The 16319-nt window shown below is 40.5% G+C and overlaps 2 protein-coding genes across 16 annotated transcripts; both read right to left on the reverse strand.

Moving 5' to 3' along the window:
• Positions 1-4443: 4443 nt before the first annotated feature.
• Positions 4444-16123, reverse strand: LOC124376621 (zinc finger protein 239-like). Of its 15 annotated transcripts, none has more exons than XM_046835818.1 (6): positions 16065-16116; positions 7085-7174; positions 6418-6550; positions 6172-6279; positions 5979-6094; positions 4444-5351 (listed from the first exon to the last, which is right to left on the reverse strand). In XM_046835818.1, the coding sequence occupies exon 6, from the start codon at positions 5212-5214 to the stop codon at positions 4459-4461; it is 756 nt and encodes a 251-aa protein (XP_046691774.1). In that variant the 5' UTR covers positions 5215-5351; positions 5979-6094; positions 6172-6279; positions 6418-6550; positions 7085-7174; positions 16065-16116; the 3' UTR covers positions 4444-4458. The 15 variants fall into 15 exon arrangements, with proteins under 15 accessions (XP_046691774.1, XP_046691771.1, XP_046691775.1 ...); XM_046835815.1 differs by having other exon boundaries at positions 7085-7186; positions 16065-16104; XM_046835819.1 differs by lacking the exon at positions 16065-16116 and adding an exon at positions 7517-8228.
• LOC124376605 (zinc finger protein 345-like) lies at positions 9564-16177 on the reverse strand. Its single transcript, XM_046835776.1, is given in 7 exon segments — positions 9564-10796; positions 10799-12526; positions 14230-14346; positions 14424-14531; positions 14670-14802; positions 15827-15925; positions 16065-16177. Coding segments are annotated over 6 exon segments (2493 nt in total). The 5' UTR covers positions 15896-15925; positions 16065-16177; the 3' UTR covers positions 9564-10458.
• Positions 16178-16319: the final 142 nt, after the last annotated feature.

Consider the following 16319-nt stretch of genomic DNA (forward strand, 5'->3'; position numbering starts at 1 on the left):
AGTTTAAGGTGGTGTTCACGGTAAAGCGCCACCTGCTGGAGGAGTCTGTTACTCACGTCACATCAAACACTGATCTGCTCATTACACGGAGGTTTTCATGTTTCTCAACAGGGTTTGGTCATTTCAGTCAAGTGTGGAACTTTAATGGTGGTTCTGTGAAGATCTAAATCAAATAAACAGTCCCCAATGTTGCAGGTTAAATCCGAGGAAACCATAGAAATTGTCCAAACTCACAAGCTTGCAGTGCAACCTTACTCAAGAATCTGAACCACAGTCTTTTCACATATGACTTACAGCATGACCCTTGTAATGTATGTACTATTGGGTATCATAGTTTGTGTGAAAATCATCTAGTGGTGAATGTCTCCTGCTTGTAGTGAAAAAAGAAGAGGTTTAGAGCAGAAAATAAAAATTCTAATCAGCAAGCAGAAAAGACTGTCAGTCATAGTGCCATCTTCGACTTGCGATATTTTTGACTTACGATATATATATATACCCACACACATTCCAACAAGGCACAACATAATTCCACAGTCTAAAGTTATTTCAGATTATTATCTCTTTCAAAATCTACCTCAGTCACTGCATTAGTACCTCACCACGTTACCGTGTTAAACACATTCATGTCAACTACAACAGTGAGTTTTATCAATAATCTTCCAGAGTATCGACATTAATTAGATATCCGTCTGATCCGACTGGGCCACTGAAAGTCTTAAATCAACGTTCCGTTACACTTTAGATGATGGCGCTCCCCTTAAAACAAAAATCATCAGAGAGAAAAAATAAGCACAATATAACAAAGTTTAATGATCATACGCGCACCTTAAAACAGACCAGTCGGAAATTAGAACGTTAAATCTCTTAGTGCTGCTGATCAGCATATTTCTCCTCCCTCATAGAAAATAACAAGCAGAATCCTAGATTTTTATTCTGTACTGCAGCAACATGAACAGAAATAAAAGCACTGCACTCACATGCACACCATCAATAGGTAGTAAAGATTTCATTATCTTTTTTAATAATAAAGTTGAAAACATCAGGAAAGAAATCCAGAGGATTAAAATAAATCCAAACTATTTTATAAATAACCCTGTAGACAGCAGTGTCATTATAACAGACCATCAATTACAAAGTTTTACTCCTAATCAAGAGAATGACTTCATTTCATTAATTTCCGCATCAAAATCATCAACCTGCATTCTCGATCTCTCGCCTACAAGTTTCTCCAAACAGACCATTCAAGAGGTAATTAAACCTGCTTTAAAAATAATAAAGAGTGTGTAAAGGACATTAGACAGTGGATGCTTGATAACTTCCTTCTGCTCAACTCAGATAAGACGGAAGTACTTTTACTAGGACCACATGCATCTAGAAGTAAACTTTCTGATTCTGTAGCATCTCTGGATGGTGTTTCTGTCTCAGTGTGTACAGCAGTCAAAGACCTTGGTGTGATTATTGACCCGAGTCTTTCCTTTGAGGCTCACGTGAATAATATCACCAGGATCTCCTTCTTTTACCTTAGAAATATTGCTAAAATTAGAAATATGATGTTGTTACAGGATGCAGAAAAACTAGTAGATGCTTTTGTAACATCTAGATTAGACTACTGTAACGCTTTACTGTCTGGGTGTTGGAGTAAGTGCAGAAATAAGCTTCAGTTAGTTCAGAATGCAGCAGCAAGAGTCCTCACTAGATCCAATGAAGACTCCAGCAGGGGGCAGATCTTTCTCTTATAAACACCACAGTTATGGAAAAGCTTCCAATCAGTGATCGGGACTCAGACACAGTCTCAGTGTTCAAGTCTTTAGTCAGTAGGTGTTTGTGAGGTAGGAGCAGATCTGGAGGGATCATGGATATAGAGTGTTTGGTGAACTGGGATATTTGGATGCTATCATCTCCTCCTTCTTCCTTATGCATCTCAGGAAGTTTGCTCATAAATAAAAATGAATTGAATTGAACATTATGACCACCTGCCTACAGGGGCAATTTTTGGATTTTTTAAATGGGGTGGCACAGGGAAGCCCATGAGAAAAGTCATGTTCCCCAACACAAGTGTGACATAAAAATGACACTGCACAAGTGCCTGGACAACACATCTCTCTTTTTATAAATAAAACGCATTAAACAGACAATAATTGTTCTCAACTGCACTGTACTGCATCTGCCAGTCGTTGACATGGTTTTATCTTGAAGAAACCTTGAATTATTGCTGCTGTGCCTGACTTTGTATACAGGTGCATCTCAATAAATTTAAATATCATTAAAAAGTTGATTTATTTTAGTAATTAAATACAAAAAGTGAAACTCATTATATAGATTAATCACACACACTGATATATTTTAAGTGTTTATTTCTATTAATTAATTAAAAAAAAATTTAAATACTTCATAAGACCAATCATAAAAACATTTTGAGTGAATTGTTGGCCTTCTGGAAAGTTTGTTCATTTGCTGTATCTGTATTCAATACTTGGTCAGGTCTCCTTTTGCTTTAATTACTGCCTGAATTGGGCATGGCATGGAGGTGATCAGTCTGTGGCACTGCTCAGGTGGTATGGAAGCCCAGGGTTCTTTAACAGTGGCCTTTAGCTCAGTTGCATTTTTTTGATTTCTTTGTTTTCATTTTTCTCTTTACAATACGCCAGAGATTCTCTATGGCAGGGGTGGGCAATTAATTTTTAGAAGGGGCCACATGAGAAACCTGAATTGTGTCAGAGGGCCACACCAACGATAATATTTTAGGGATGCACCGAAATGAAAATTCTTGGCCGAAACCAAAAACCAAAAATTAGGAAACCAAGGCCAAAACCGAAAACACCGAAAGAAAATATTATGTAAATTATTAGAACCATTGCATTTATGGCTATGAGTGTGTACTAACCTCACTAAAATCAATGCATTGTAATTCAAAGAATAAATCAATTACTAAAGTGTTTTATTTATAATTATAAATTATTGTTATTTATTTGTTACCATTCATAGTCTGTTAAAGGAAAATAATTGACCGCGGAACGTTTGGAAGCCCATTCAAGTGAATGGAACGTTCTAATCTACAGCATTAAGAAGAGCCGTGTAATAAATAATATTATATTTTAATTATTATTATTTTCGGGATCCACGTGGAATGTTTTAAAGATCAACCCGTCGATCCACTGGTGACCACTGATCTAAGGCAATGAATTCCATCATTTTTTGTGTTATGCCTTTTGCCTTGGCACCAAGGCATAGCACTTTCCTGCCTTTTCAAAAACATCTGCTACAGACGGAGTGCGCATGCTCGGATTGACTTTTCTGCACCGCGTTCTTCTCATATTTAGAATGGCAATCGGGATGTTTGGATTTCAGGTGATAAATTCATCCCGACTTGGAGAAACTCTTTGCAGATACACCCCCTCTTGAAATTTCAGCATTGCATGTTTTGCAAATCGATCTCCGCACACCGCAGACATGTTGCTCTTATCCAGATAACCGTGTGCTGGCTGCACTTTTTTATTGAATTTAGGTATTTCGGCCGAAAAGTTGCGGTGGCCGAATTTTCGGTGCATCCCTGTAATTTATGATTGGCCTCACGTGGGTCAGACAAGGACCTACAAAGGGCCGTAGTTTGCCCAGGTCTGCTCTATGGGGTTCAGGTCTGGTGAGTTTGCTGGCCAGTCAAGCACACCAACACCATGGTCATTTTACCAACTTTTGGTGCTTTTGGCAGTGTGGGCAGGTGCCAAATCCTGCTGGAAAATTAAAATAGCATCTCCATAAAGTTGGTCAGCAGAGGGAAGCATGAAGTGCTCTAAAACTTCCTGGTGGATGGCTGTGCTTAGTTTGGACTTAATAAAACACAGTGGACCAACACCAGCAGATCACATGACTCCCCAAACCACCACTGACTGTGCAAACTTTACACTGGACCTCAAGCAGCTTGGATTCTGTGCCTCTTCTCTTCTTCTTCCAGACTCTGGGACCCTGATTTCCACATGAAATGCTAAATTTTCTTTCCTTTTATCTGAAAAGACGACAGTCCAGTCCTTTTTGTCCTTTGCCCAGGTGAGACACCTCTGATGTTGTCTCTGGTTCAGGAGTGGTTTGACACGAGGAATGAGTCAGTTGTAGCCCATCTGATTAGAGTGAGACACCACGAGTCTCCAATATTCAACTTTTTCACAATGTTCTAATTCTGAGATACTGAATTTTGGGTTTTCATTAGCTGCAAGTGAAAATCATCAAAATTAAAATAAATAAACACTTGAAATATATCAGTGTGTGTGTGATGAATCTATATAATATACCAGTTTCACTTTTTGTATTGAATTAGTAAAATAAATCAACTTTTTAATGATATTCTAATGTATTGAGATGCACCTGTATGTGTTTATATTATATATATTTGTTTCATTTGATAGGTTTCAGATTATAGACTTAAAAAATCTGTTTTAAATGACCTGGTAAGTTGAAATAGATTTATTGAATAAAACTCTTCCCACACTCTGAAAGGTGATTCTCTCCTGTATGAACGCGTTGGTGCTGTTCGAGATTACTCCTCTGGGCGAAACTCTTCTCACAGTGAAAGCAGTGATACGGTTTCTCTCCAGTGTGAATGCGTTGGTGAATCTGAAGATCACTTTGCTGAATAAAACTCTTCCCACACTCTGAACAGTGATAGGGCTTTTCTCCTGTGTGAATGCGTTGGTGTCGTTGGAGACTGCTGTGACGGGCAAAAGTCATTCCACACTGTGAGCACTGATGAGGCTTTTCTTTTGTGTGAGTGACCTGGTGCAATTTGAAATTTGTCTGGCAATTAAAACTCTTCCCACACTGTGAGCACTGATACGGCTTCTCTACTACGTGAACACGCTGGTGTCGTTTGAGACTACTGCGATGGCCAAAACTTTTTCCACACTCTGAACAGTGATATGACTTCTCTCCTGTGTGAACGCGTTGGTGGTGTTTGAGACTACTGGAATGGCCAAAACTCTTCCCACAGTCTGAACAGTGATATGACTTTTCTCCTGTGTGAACTCGCTGGTGAGTCCGGAGGTGACTTTTTCGCTTAAAACTCTTCCCACACTCTGAGCAGTGATGGCGTTTCTCTCCTGTGTGAATGCGCTGGTGTCTTCTAAGATTCGTCTGGCCAGTAAAACTCTTCTCACAATGCAAGCACTGGTAGACATCTTGCTCAATATTGGGGCTTCTTGATGGCACAACACTCCGATACATCGTCTCTCCTGAATTTATAAGTCTCTCATATTCCTTGGAGTGGCAACTTTTGATGTGCTTGTGGAGGCACTGTTGAGATGTATAAGAAAGTGAACACCAGAAGCAGGTGAAGACTGGTAGCTGGACATCGTCTTTTTCTGGAGGAGAAAAATAAAAGTATTACAATGGAGGGTGTTTGAATTTCTAAGCACTTTAAATTACAAGATCAAACATCCAGCACAGATGAAAAGAAGGCATTAGATCTGTGATCCAAATTCCTTGTAAGCAACGACACAGAAGAACATTTCTTTGCCAGCTGAGAAAAGCACAATATGCCAAAGGAGCTCCTGTGCCAATTCTACAGGGCTACCATTAAGTCCATACTATTCAGTCACCAAACAGACAAGTGCAGACTTGAACGTGTATTAACAAAGACAAAGGCACATCATTGGTACCAACTGGCCTGCCAATGCTTCAAGTTACCTATAATTCAGCACCCAGGCGTGGCAGCCTGGAGTTACTGGGGCTGGAACCCCTGACCTTCCAATCAGTAACCCAGAGCCTTAACCACTGAGCAACCACCTCCCTTATAAAGTTTGCTGACAACACAAGATGATGAGAAGGCCTACTGGGAGGTGGAAGATAAATCAGCTAATCAATCAATTTGTGTGCTGAAGATGTGGACCAAAGGTTCAAGCAGATAAAACATTCGCCTCACTTTTCTTTACAATGAGATATAAAGAAATAAAAAGTATAGAAGTGTAACAGTGTCACTGATACTTAACCCCACTCTGTTTTTGTACAGGAAAGTCTTCATCTTCAGACTCTTCTTTTTTTACAAGCTTGATATGAAATCCTCTCAGTTGGTCTACAGTGTCCACAGAGCCTGATGTTTCTCCACCTGAAATTCCACCAAGTACATTTAAAATCAAGTAAACCTCTGAAGAACAGAAAGAGGAATGCACCATACTGTCTTACAGAGATAATCTTCATTTTCAGGTTCTTCCTTTTTGACATAATTCTGTTCTTCCACAGGGGTGATGTGTCCCACAGGGTCTGGTGTTGCTTCACCTGAATTTTCACCATCTAAATTTAAAATCATACAAAACACACCCAAGCTGGAAGTCAGTGATCTGCAGCCGTGTTGCAAGGATAAGCTTTAAATCCACCATCATCATGACCAGGATAAGCAGTGACAATGGACTATAAGTTCTTCTGACTTACATATGTAGCCTTCATCCTCAGGTTCTTCCTTCTTTATTTGTTTATGTTGGTCCACATGGTTGATGAGACACATAGAGCATGATGTTCCTCCATCTGTATCTGCAGAGGTTTCAGGCTGTGCATCACTACAAGCCTAGGCAGAGTAATAATTAATCAGCACAGAAAATCAAGGCTTAATTCTGGTCATTTGAGGAAATCTCAAAAGTGATTTTTATGGGATCCTTCCATTGTAATAGCAGTTACATGCTGATGCTACACTCAGACTTTATGGAGTAGGACACTTTGCATTTATTTATAAGATTCCCTGAAGACACAACTCATGACTGGAAGAAGAACTAAAGGTACCAAGAAGATGAAACAAAAACAAGGTCTTTTTATTCACTTTTATTGTCAGCATTCAATATTTCATCACACTGATCACTACAACACATCAATATTCATCATTACATCATCATAAGAGAATGTCCATCCACATGACTTTTCACGTGGACGTTGAGTCACTGAATGAATCTCCACAAAATCGAGTAAAACATCTTCCCAGAAGTGTGGAGCTCATTATCAGAGTGAATGGAGACTAAATGTGGAGTGAGATGTTGAAGAGACACAGCAATCTAATGATCACATGTCCACAAACTGGTGTGCATACAGTGTAGGTAGAAAGTGTTACCTGTGAGACAGCAGCAGCAGGAGTATGTGGAGCTTCTCTGCAGGAACATGGTTGGACCTCTGCTGACTCCATTAGAAGGTCATAAATGTTCTACAAAAGGAGCTTTAAATCACACATCAGGATAAAAATGTAAATGAATCATTACATGCTTTAATTAGATAAAATATCCCAATAGTATCTATTAAATAAAACTGTAGTAAAGTGTAAAATAAATCAGTAAATAAATCCAGTTTATAAAATACCCTGTGTTTACGGGTTAGCAGCTCCACCAGGGAGACCCAATCCCAAATCTCTCCTCTTTCACTAGGTAGTGAACTACACAGGGTGACTACACCACTCTATCTCTCCCTAATGTAGTGCACTTCGAAGGGAGGAAGGAGGGATTCGGGATTCAGCCACAAACTGTACAACAGCTCAGCTGGATGAATTTACCTCAGAGATTAAAGAGAAACGCAGTCAAATAAACAATAAAAAGCTTCTGTTTTAAATAAACATAATTTATGAAGATTTTATTCCGACTGAAGATAAATATATCTAAAAGAAAATCCTTTCAGAAATAGGGGCAAAAGCCCTGCAGCTCCTCTTCATCTGTTGTGGGTTTAAGGTGGTGTACACGGTTAAGCGCCACCTGCTGTTGGAGTCTGTTACTCACATCAAGGTTTTTATGTTTCTCAGCAGTGTTTGGTCATTTCAGTCAAGTGTGGAACTTTAATGGTGGTTTTAAGAGGGGTCTTAATACAATAACCTGTCCCCATTGTTACAAGTGAAAGCTGAGGAAACAATAGAAATTGTCTAAAATCACAAGCTGCAGTGCAACCTTACTCAGGAATCTGAACCACAGTCCTGTCAGATATGACTTACTGCATGACCCTGTTGAAATACACTGAAGAAAATGTCCTGTGACTCGTGGACAGACGTCCGGACATTTGGCCTTAGTGTTTGTGATTTCTTTTGTCTTCACCTGTACCTTTACAGTTCAGGTGCTATAATGAATATATGGATTCTACTTATGCAGGAAATTGATTGCTAAATGACCTCCTAAGCAGTGGTGGATCCAGTACATTGTGATAGAAGAGTACCTGTGAGAGTGAAAGGGAAAGTTTATAGGACTGTGGTGAAACCTGAGATGTTGTATGGATTAGAGACAGAGGCATTGAGTAAAAGACAGGAGGTGGAGCTGGAGGTAGCAGAGCTGAAGATGTTGAGATGTTCATTGGGAGTGATGACGATGGACAGTATTAGAAATGAGTTTATTAGAGGGACAGCGCATGTAGGACGTTTTGGAGACAAGGTGAGGGAGGTGTGATTGAGATGGTTTGGACATGTGCAGAGGAGGGACTTGTGCAGTATATCGGTAGAAGAATGCTGAGGATGGAGCCACCAGGAAGGAGAAAAAGAGGTTTATGGATAGGGGACAAGGGTTATGGAGACGGAAGATCTGCTGGGGAGACCCCTTACAGGAGCAGCCGGAAGAAAAAACAAAGAATATATTTTTGTCCCTGGCAAGATGTAGAAATGCCGCATGGCGATAGGAGAGTGGTGTCACACTGCTGACTTTATACTTTCACGTTTACCAGTGAACTCTTGTTTTGGCTTTTCTTTAAATTTAAATTAAGAATCACTTTGGAAGGTTTTGTCAACATTAAATCTCAGTTCCTGTTCATTTCACAATAAAGAACCCCGCGCTTGATGCCTCATTATTTTTACAGCAAAAAAAAGGCATAGTTCTAATTTTCTGAACAATTTTACTTTTATTGTTTAATCTGAGAATAGATGCCCTGATATTTTAATAAACAATCCTTTTATATATAATACATCTGTGAAAGACTTTCTCTGTGTTATTAACTCCTGATTTGCCACAAAACTAGAACTGTTGCTCAGCTTTCTGCAGCACTAAAATAGCTATTTTGTGTTCCTCTCTAGGTAGTGCTCAGCAAATGCTATGTTCTTTGTTTTTCAGAAATGTCAGTCAACGTTTGACTTGATTTGTTGTTGCCCAATTTTTCACCAAATATCAAACCTGCCAGCAGAGCCGTTATAATATATTATATTAAGTTTATTATAGTTTATCTTCTGCATACTTCAATTCAGGCAGTTTTGCAATTATTATTTTTATAGAAGGTTGCAAATTATTTGTATGGTGTGGGTGTGAAGCATTGTGGTGGGAGACTGGAGCCATGGGGTGACGAGAATTATCATCATGGCAAAACTGCCTTAATTCAAGCATGTAAACAAAACTTATATATCAAACTTTAGCAGAAAAACAGGTAAATAATTTAAATGGGCGAGTGCATGGGCACCACCCCAGCTGGTCGGGGTTGTTAGCCTTTGATTAGGAACCTCAAGACCAAGTAGATGCAAGTCAAGGGCAAATAGTGATAGTAGTGTCGGTTACCTCAAACAATAAAATGAGGGTTGTTCCCTTTGAAACACTGTTCACTGTGCAACAAAAAAAAGAAGAAAAATAAATAAATAAAAAACCTGTTTAAAAAAACATTTATTTACGTGTCAATTTGTCCAGGTTGCAGGGAGACACAGCAGGGGGCTGAAATGAGGCATGTTGCTCCAGAGCCGTCGTTGTAAATCCTTGTGATGGACCATCATACCATTGCCAACATACCACTGTCCAAATATTCAGTGTGCCCTTCAATATATTAAAAAACTTGTAATATATGAAATCGGAAATATTCTGCTGAAGAAAGTTGTTTGAGTGAGAAAGCTCAGAAGGATAAGGCAGACTTCTGATTGGAAACGTGTGAGAACAAATCACAGCACAGCGATAAGGCCCTTAACCTTCACCTGCTCAGTTTTTTTTTTTTTTACACCCACCAGAAATAATATTATGAGCACCTGCCAAATATTGTGTTGGTCCCTCGTTTTCTGCTCAAACACTCCAGACCCGTCAAGCATCAACAGCATGAACTTCATTAGCAATTTAAGCTACAGGAGCTCTCGTCTGTTGGATCGGACCACACGGGCCAGCCTTTGCTTCCAACATGCATCAATAAACCACGGCCAGCCACAACCCTGCCGCTGGTTCACCAGTGTTCCTTTCTTGGAGCCTTTTTGATAGATACTGACCACTGTCAATTGTCAAACTCCCTCAAATCCTTACATTTGCCCATTTTTCCTGCTTCGAACTTGAAATTTAAGGAAAAATGTTCACTTGCCGCTTTTATCCACCTGTTAACAGGTGCCACAATGAGGAGAATACCAGTGTTATTCACTTCACCACTCAATGTTATTAATGATGTTATGCCTGATCTGTGTGTGTGTGTGTGTGTGTGTGTGTGTGTGTACAGTAGTGTGAAAAAGTGTTGGCCTGATTGTTCCTGATCTCCAGTGTAAATGACCTGGTGAGTCTGGAGATAGATTTATTGAATAAAACTCTTCCCACAATCTAAAAGATGATTCTCCCCTTTATGAACGCGTTGGTGTCGTTTGAGATTACTCCGCTGGGCGAAACTCTTCTCACAGTGGACGCAGTGATACGGTTTCTCTCCTGTGTGAATGCGTTGGTGAATCTGGAGATCACTTTGATGAAAAAAACTCTTCCCACATTCTGAACAGTGATGGGGCTTTACTCTTGTGTGAATGCGTTGGTGAATCTGGAGATCACTTTGATGAATAAAACTCTTCCCACATTCTGAACAGTGATGGGGCTTCTCTCCTGTGTGAATGCGTTGGTGTCGTTTAAGATTACTCCGCTGGTGAAACTCTTCTCACAGTGGACGCAGTGATACGGTTTCTCTCCTGTGTGAATGCGTTGGTGAATCTGGAGATCACTTTGATGAAAAAAACTCTTCCCACATTCTGAACAGTGATGGGGCTTTACTCTTGTGTGAATGCGTTGGTGAATCTGGAGATCACTTTGATGAATAAAACTCTTCCCACATTCTGAACAGTGATGGGGCTTCTCTCCTGTGTGAATGCGTTGGTGTCGTTTAAGATTACTCCGCTGGGCGAAACTCTTCTCACAGTGGAAGCAGTGATACGGTTTCTCTCCTGTATGAATGCGTTGGTGCTGTTCGAGATTACTCCTCTGAGCGAAACTCTTCTCACAGTGGAAACAGTGATAGGGTTTCTCTCCTGTGTGAATGCGCTGGTGAGTCTGGAGATCACTTTGATGAATAAAACTCTTCCCACATTCTGAACAGTGATGAGGCTTTACTCCTGTGTGAATGCGTTGGTGAATCTGGAGATAACTTTGCTGCATAAAACTTTTCCCACACTCTGAACAGTGATAGCGTCTCTCTCCTGTGTGAACACGTTGGTGTCGTTGGAGACTGCTGTCATGGGCAAAAGTTTTCCCACACTGTGAGCACTGATAAGGTTTTTCTCCAGTGTGAGTGACCTGGTGCATTTTTAAATTTCTCTGGCAATCAAAACCCTTCCCACACTGTGAGCACTGAAACAGCTTATCTACTACGTGAACTTGTTTGTGCCGTTTGAAAATATTGCGTTGACCAAAAGATTTTCCACAGTCTGAGCAGTGATATGGTTTCTCTCCAGTGTGAATGCGTTGGTGAGCCTTGAGATGGCTTTTCCGAATAAAACTCTTCCCACACTCTGAACAGTGAAAGGGCTTTTCTCCTGTGTGAATGTGTTGGTGTTGTCGGAGACTGCTGTGATGTACAAAACTTTTCTCACACTGTGAGCAGTGATGAGGCTTTTCTCCAGTGTGAGTAACCTGGTGAGCCTGGAGCGCTCTTTGATGATTAAAACTCTTCCCACACTCTAAACAGTGATAGGGCTTCTCTCCTGTGTGATTGCGTTGGTGTTGTCGGAGACTGCTGTGATATACAAAGGTTTTCCCACACTGTGAGCAGTGATGAGGCTTTTCTCCAGTGTGAGTAAATCGGTGAGCTTGGAGCTCTCTTTGATGAATAAAACTCTTCCCACACTCTGAACAGTGATAGGGCCTCTCTCCTGTGTGAATGCGTTGGTGTTGTTTGAGTATACTTTGTTGGACAAAACATTTTCCACACTGTGAGCACTGATACGGCTTCTCTCCTGTGTGAATGCGCTGGTGAGTCTGGAGCTGACTTTTTCGCTTAAATTTCTTTCCACACTCTGAGCAGTGATGGAGTTTCTTTAGTGAGTGAAGGCGTTGGTGGTATTTCAGATTACTGGGATGGCCAAAGGTTTTCCCACAGTCTGAACAGTGATGGCTTTTCTCTCCAGTATGAATGCGCTGGTGTATGATGAGATTCTTCTGGCCAGTAAAACTCTTCTCACAATGTGAGCACTGGTAGATATCTTGCTCAATATTGGGGCTTCTTGATGGCAAAACATTCTGATATATTGTCTCTCCTGAATTTATCAATCTCTCATATTCCTTGGAGTGGCAGCTTGTGATGTGCTTGTGGAGGCACTGTTGAGATGGATAAGAAAGTGAACACCAGAAGCAGGAGAAGACTGGTAGCTGGGCATTGTCTTTTTCTGGAGGAGTGAAATGAAAGGTATTACAATAGAGGGTCTATGCACTCTAAATTACAAGATCAAACATCAAGCACAGATGAAAAGAAGGCATTAAAGCAGAAAACAGAAAAAACAGGTGGTCAATGGTCCCATTCACTCCTAGCATTAACATGTGTCGTGCTTAATCAGATTATAAATGGTGAAGGCCAGGTACAGGATCAAATTATAAATAAAATTGAGAATAGAAACACATTGACAAAATAGGTCAGAACAGATAAAATATTATTTGAGAAGCTGAAACACATTCTCCAAAAGTCCTGCAACTCTTTACCAAAGACAAAAGCACCATGGAGCACCTCATGTCTATGGGAACCCATGCGTGAATCCTCTCTGAACCTCCTTCACCAAAGATTCTGCCAGTTCTTTAAGCCAAACCCAACAACCTTCATCTCCTGAGACCTCAGGGGTGTATGCTCACCTCTCTGCTCTTCTCCTTTTATTACACGAATAACTTTTGTTGAGCAATGGTTCAAGATCCAAAAAAGCTGTTGACCACTCAGTCTCTGGTCTCATGCAGGACAATAATGTGTGGACCAAGTCTCCCTCTAGTGCAATCGAAAACCACCTGTAGTTTAACAACAGCAAGACAGTGGAGAATGCACATTAAAAAAGACAGTGGTTCTCTGCCTGCTCTAATGATCCAAGCTTGCACTGTGTTCGGCACTGGTTCTTTCAAATTCCTTGTGGACAAGGCCTCAGAAGGACATTTATTTGCCAGCTGAGAAAAGCACAATATGCCAAAGAGGCTCCTGTGCCAATTCTACAGGGCTACCATCAAGTCCATACTATACAGTCACCAACCAGACAAGTGCAGACTTAAATGTGTATTAACGAAGACAAAGGCACATCATTGGTACCAACCAGCCTTCCAAATTACCTATACTTCAGCACCCCTGGAGCACACAGGAATTAGGGCCTTTCTCAGGGGCCCCATAAAAGGCAGCCTGGAGTTACCGGGGCTCACTAACCAGACTTCCACTAACCAGGGCACATCATCAGTACCAACCTGCCTTCCAATGCTCCAAGACCTAACAGCAATGGCTATAATGTGGGGCTCACCACAGAGAACATCAATGAGTACAAGTCTGCATTCCACAACCCCTGCAAAGCAGTAAAGTAGGTGAAGGAAACTTGAGTCTCAGATCCTGACACCCAGGACTTACTGAAATTTCCATGACTCCAAGCAGAATGGATGAGCAGACATCCTCAGCATTGGAAGCCCCCCTGGGATTGTGCCCTCAGCCCCCTGCTGTACTCACTGTAAATGTATTAATATGTGGCCACTACTACTTGACCACCATTGGGGTCAGAGTGTATGGTCCGCTATAATTCAGCACCCCTGGAGCACACAGAAATAAGCGCCTTTCTCAGGGGCCCCAAGAGTGGCAGCCTGAAGTTACCAGGGCTTGGACCCCTGAACTTCCAATCAGTAACCCAGAGCCTTAACTACTGACCAACCACCTCCCTTATCAAGTTTGCTGACAACACAAGATGATGAGAAGGCCTACTTGGAGGTGGAAGATAAATCAGCTAGTCCATCAATTTGTGTGCTGAAGATTTGAACCAAAGGTTCAAGCAGATAAAACACTCGCCTCACTTATCGTTACAATGAGATATAAAGAAATAAAAAGTATAGAAGTGTAACATTGTCACTGATACTTAACCCCACTCTGTTTTTGTACAGAGAAAGTCTTCATCTTCAGACTCTTCTTTTTTTACAAGCTTGATATGAAATCCTCTCAGTTGGTCTACAGTGTCCACAGAGCCTGATGTTTCTCCACCTGAAATTCCACCAAGTACATTTAAAGTCAAGTAAACCTCTGAAGAACAGAAAGAGGAATGCACCATACTGTCTTACAGAGATAGTCTTCATTTTTAGGTTCTTCCTTTTTGGCATAATTATGTTCTTTCACAGGGGTGATGTGTCCCACAGGGTTTGGTGTTGCATCACCTGATATTTCACCATCTAAATTTAAAATCATACAAAACACACCAAAGCTGGAAGTCAGTGATTTGAAGCCGTGTTGCCAGGATAAGCTTTAAATCTATCATAATCATGACCAGGATAAGCAGTGACAATAGACTGTATGTCCTTCTGACTTACATATGTAGCCTTCATCCTCAGGTTCTTCCTTCTTTATTTGTTTATGTTGGTCCACGTGGTTGATGAGACACATAGAGCATGATGTTCCTCCATCTGTATCTGCAGAGGTTTCAGGCTGTGCATCACTACAAGCCTAGGCAGAGTAATAATTAATCAGCACAGAAAATCTAGGCTTAATTCTGGTCATTGTGTCTGAGGAAATCTCAAAAGTGATTTTTATGGGATCCTTCCATTGTAATAGCTACAACATGCTGATGCTACACGCAGGCTTTATGGAGTAGCAGATGGTTATGGTTATTTTTAAAATGTCCAAAAAAGTAAACAAAGACACTTTGCATTTATTTATGATTCCCTGAAGACACAACTCATGACTGGAAGAAGAACTGAAGCTACCAATAAGATGAAACAAAAACAAGGTCTTTTTTATTCACTTTTATTGTCAGCATTCAATATTTCATCACACTGATCACTACAACACATCAATATTTATCATTACATCATCATAAGAGAATGTCCATCCGAATTTTTCACTGAGGCTTGAACCCAGACCCTGAGTCTCATGTTCTACAAACTGATCTAGCCAGGAATAAAGAAGGTCATAATTGTTTAGATCTTCAGGAACATTTATACAGATTAAAAAACAACTCTAAACTGTAAAAAAGTATTGGGACACGTGACTTTTACAGACATATGTGGATCTTCTCCAGACTGTGACAACAAAGTTGGAGGCACACAATTGTTTAGGATTTCTTTAGTTGCAGTAGCATGAAATTAAGAGACCCAAACCTGTTCCAGCATGACAACAAAAAAAGCTGGTTTTGTGAACAAAGCCAGCTCCAAGAAGATCTGCTTTCCATGGCTAGAGTGGAAGATCTCCTGCTATAGAGCTCCATCCATATTGAACACCTTTGGGATGAATGTGAACACTGACTGCCCCCCAGGAACCTCCTCACCTACATCAGTACCTGACTTTACTAACACCCTTGTAGCTGAATGAATCTCCACAAAATAGAGTAAAACATCTTCCCAGAAGTGTGGAGCTCATTATTTATTGTGAATGGAGACTAAATGTGGAGTGAGATGTTGAAGAGACAAAGCAATCTAATTATCACGTGTCCACAAACTGGTGTGCATACAGTGTAGGTAGAAATTGTTACCTGTGAGACAGCAGCAGGAGTATGTGGAGCTTCTCTGCAGGAACATGGTTGGACCTCTGCTGACTCCATTAGAAGGTCATAAATGTTCTACAAAAGGAGCTTTAAATCACACATCAGGATAAAAATGTAAATGAATATTACATGCTTTAATTAGATAAAATATCCTAATAGTATCTTTTAAATAAAACTGTAGTAAAGTGTAAAATAAATCAGTAAATAAATCCAGTTTATAAAATACCCTGTGTTCACGGGTTAGCAGCTCCACCAGGGTTACTGAGACCCAATCCCAAATCTCTCCTCTTTCACTAGGTAGTGAACTACACAGGGTGACTACACCACTCTATCTCTCCCAATGTAGTGCACTTCGAAGGGAGGAAGAAGGGATTCGGGATTCAGCCTCTAACTGTTAGCAGAACAGCTCAGCTGGTTGAATTTACCTCAGGGATTAAAGAGAAACGCAGTCAAATAAACACAATAAAAACCTTTTGGTTTT

The sequence above is a fragment of the Silurus meridionalis genome, chromosome 23 (genome assembly GCF_014805685.1).
Source record: "Silurus meridionalis isolate SWU-2019-XX chromosome 23, ASM1480568v1, whole genome shotgun sequence".
In the NCBI taxonomy this organism is placed as follows: Eukaryota; Metazoa; Chordata; class Actinopteri; order Siluriformes; family Siluridae; genus Silurus; species Silurus meridionalis.

Bases quoted from the DNA above. Each gene is read 5' to 3' on its own strand.
- LOC124376621 (XM_046835812.1), bottom strand. From the start codon at position 7,133: ATGTTCCTGCAGAGAAGCTCCACATACTCCTGCTGCTGCTGTCTCACA. The intron at 5,352-7,084 runs GTAACACTTTCT...TTTCTCCTCCAG, and splicing joins CTGCTGCTGCTGTCTCACAG to AAAAAGACGATGTCCAGCTA.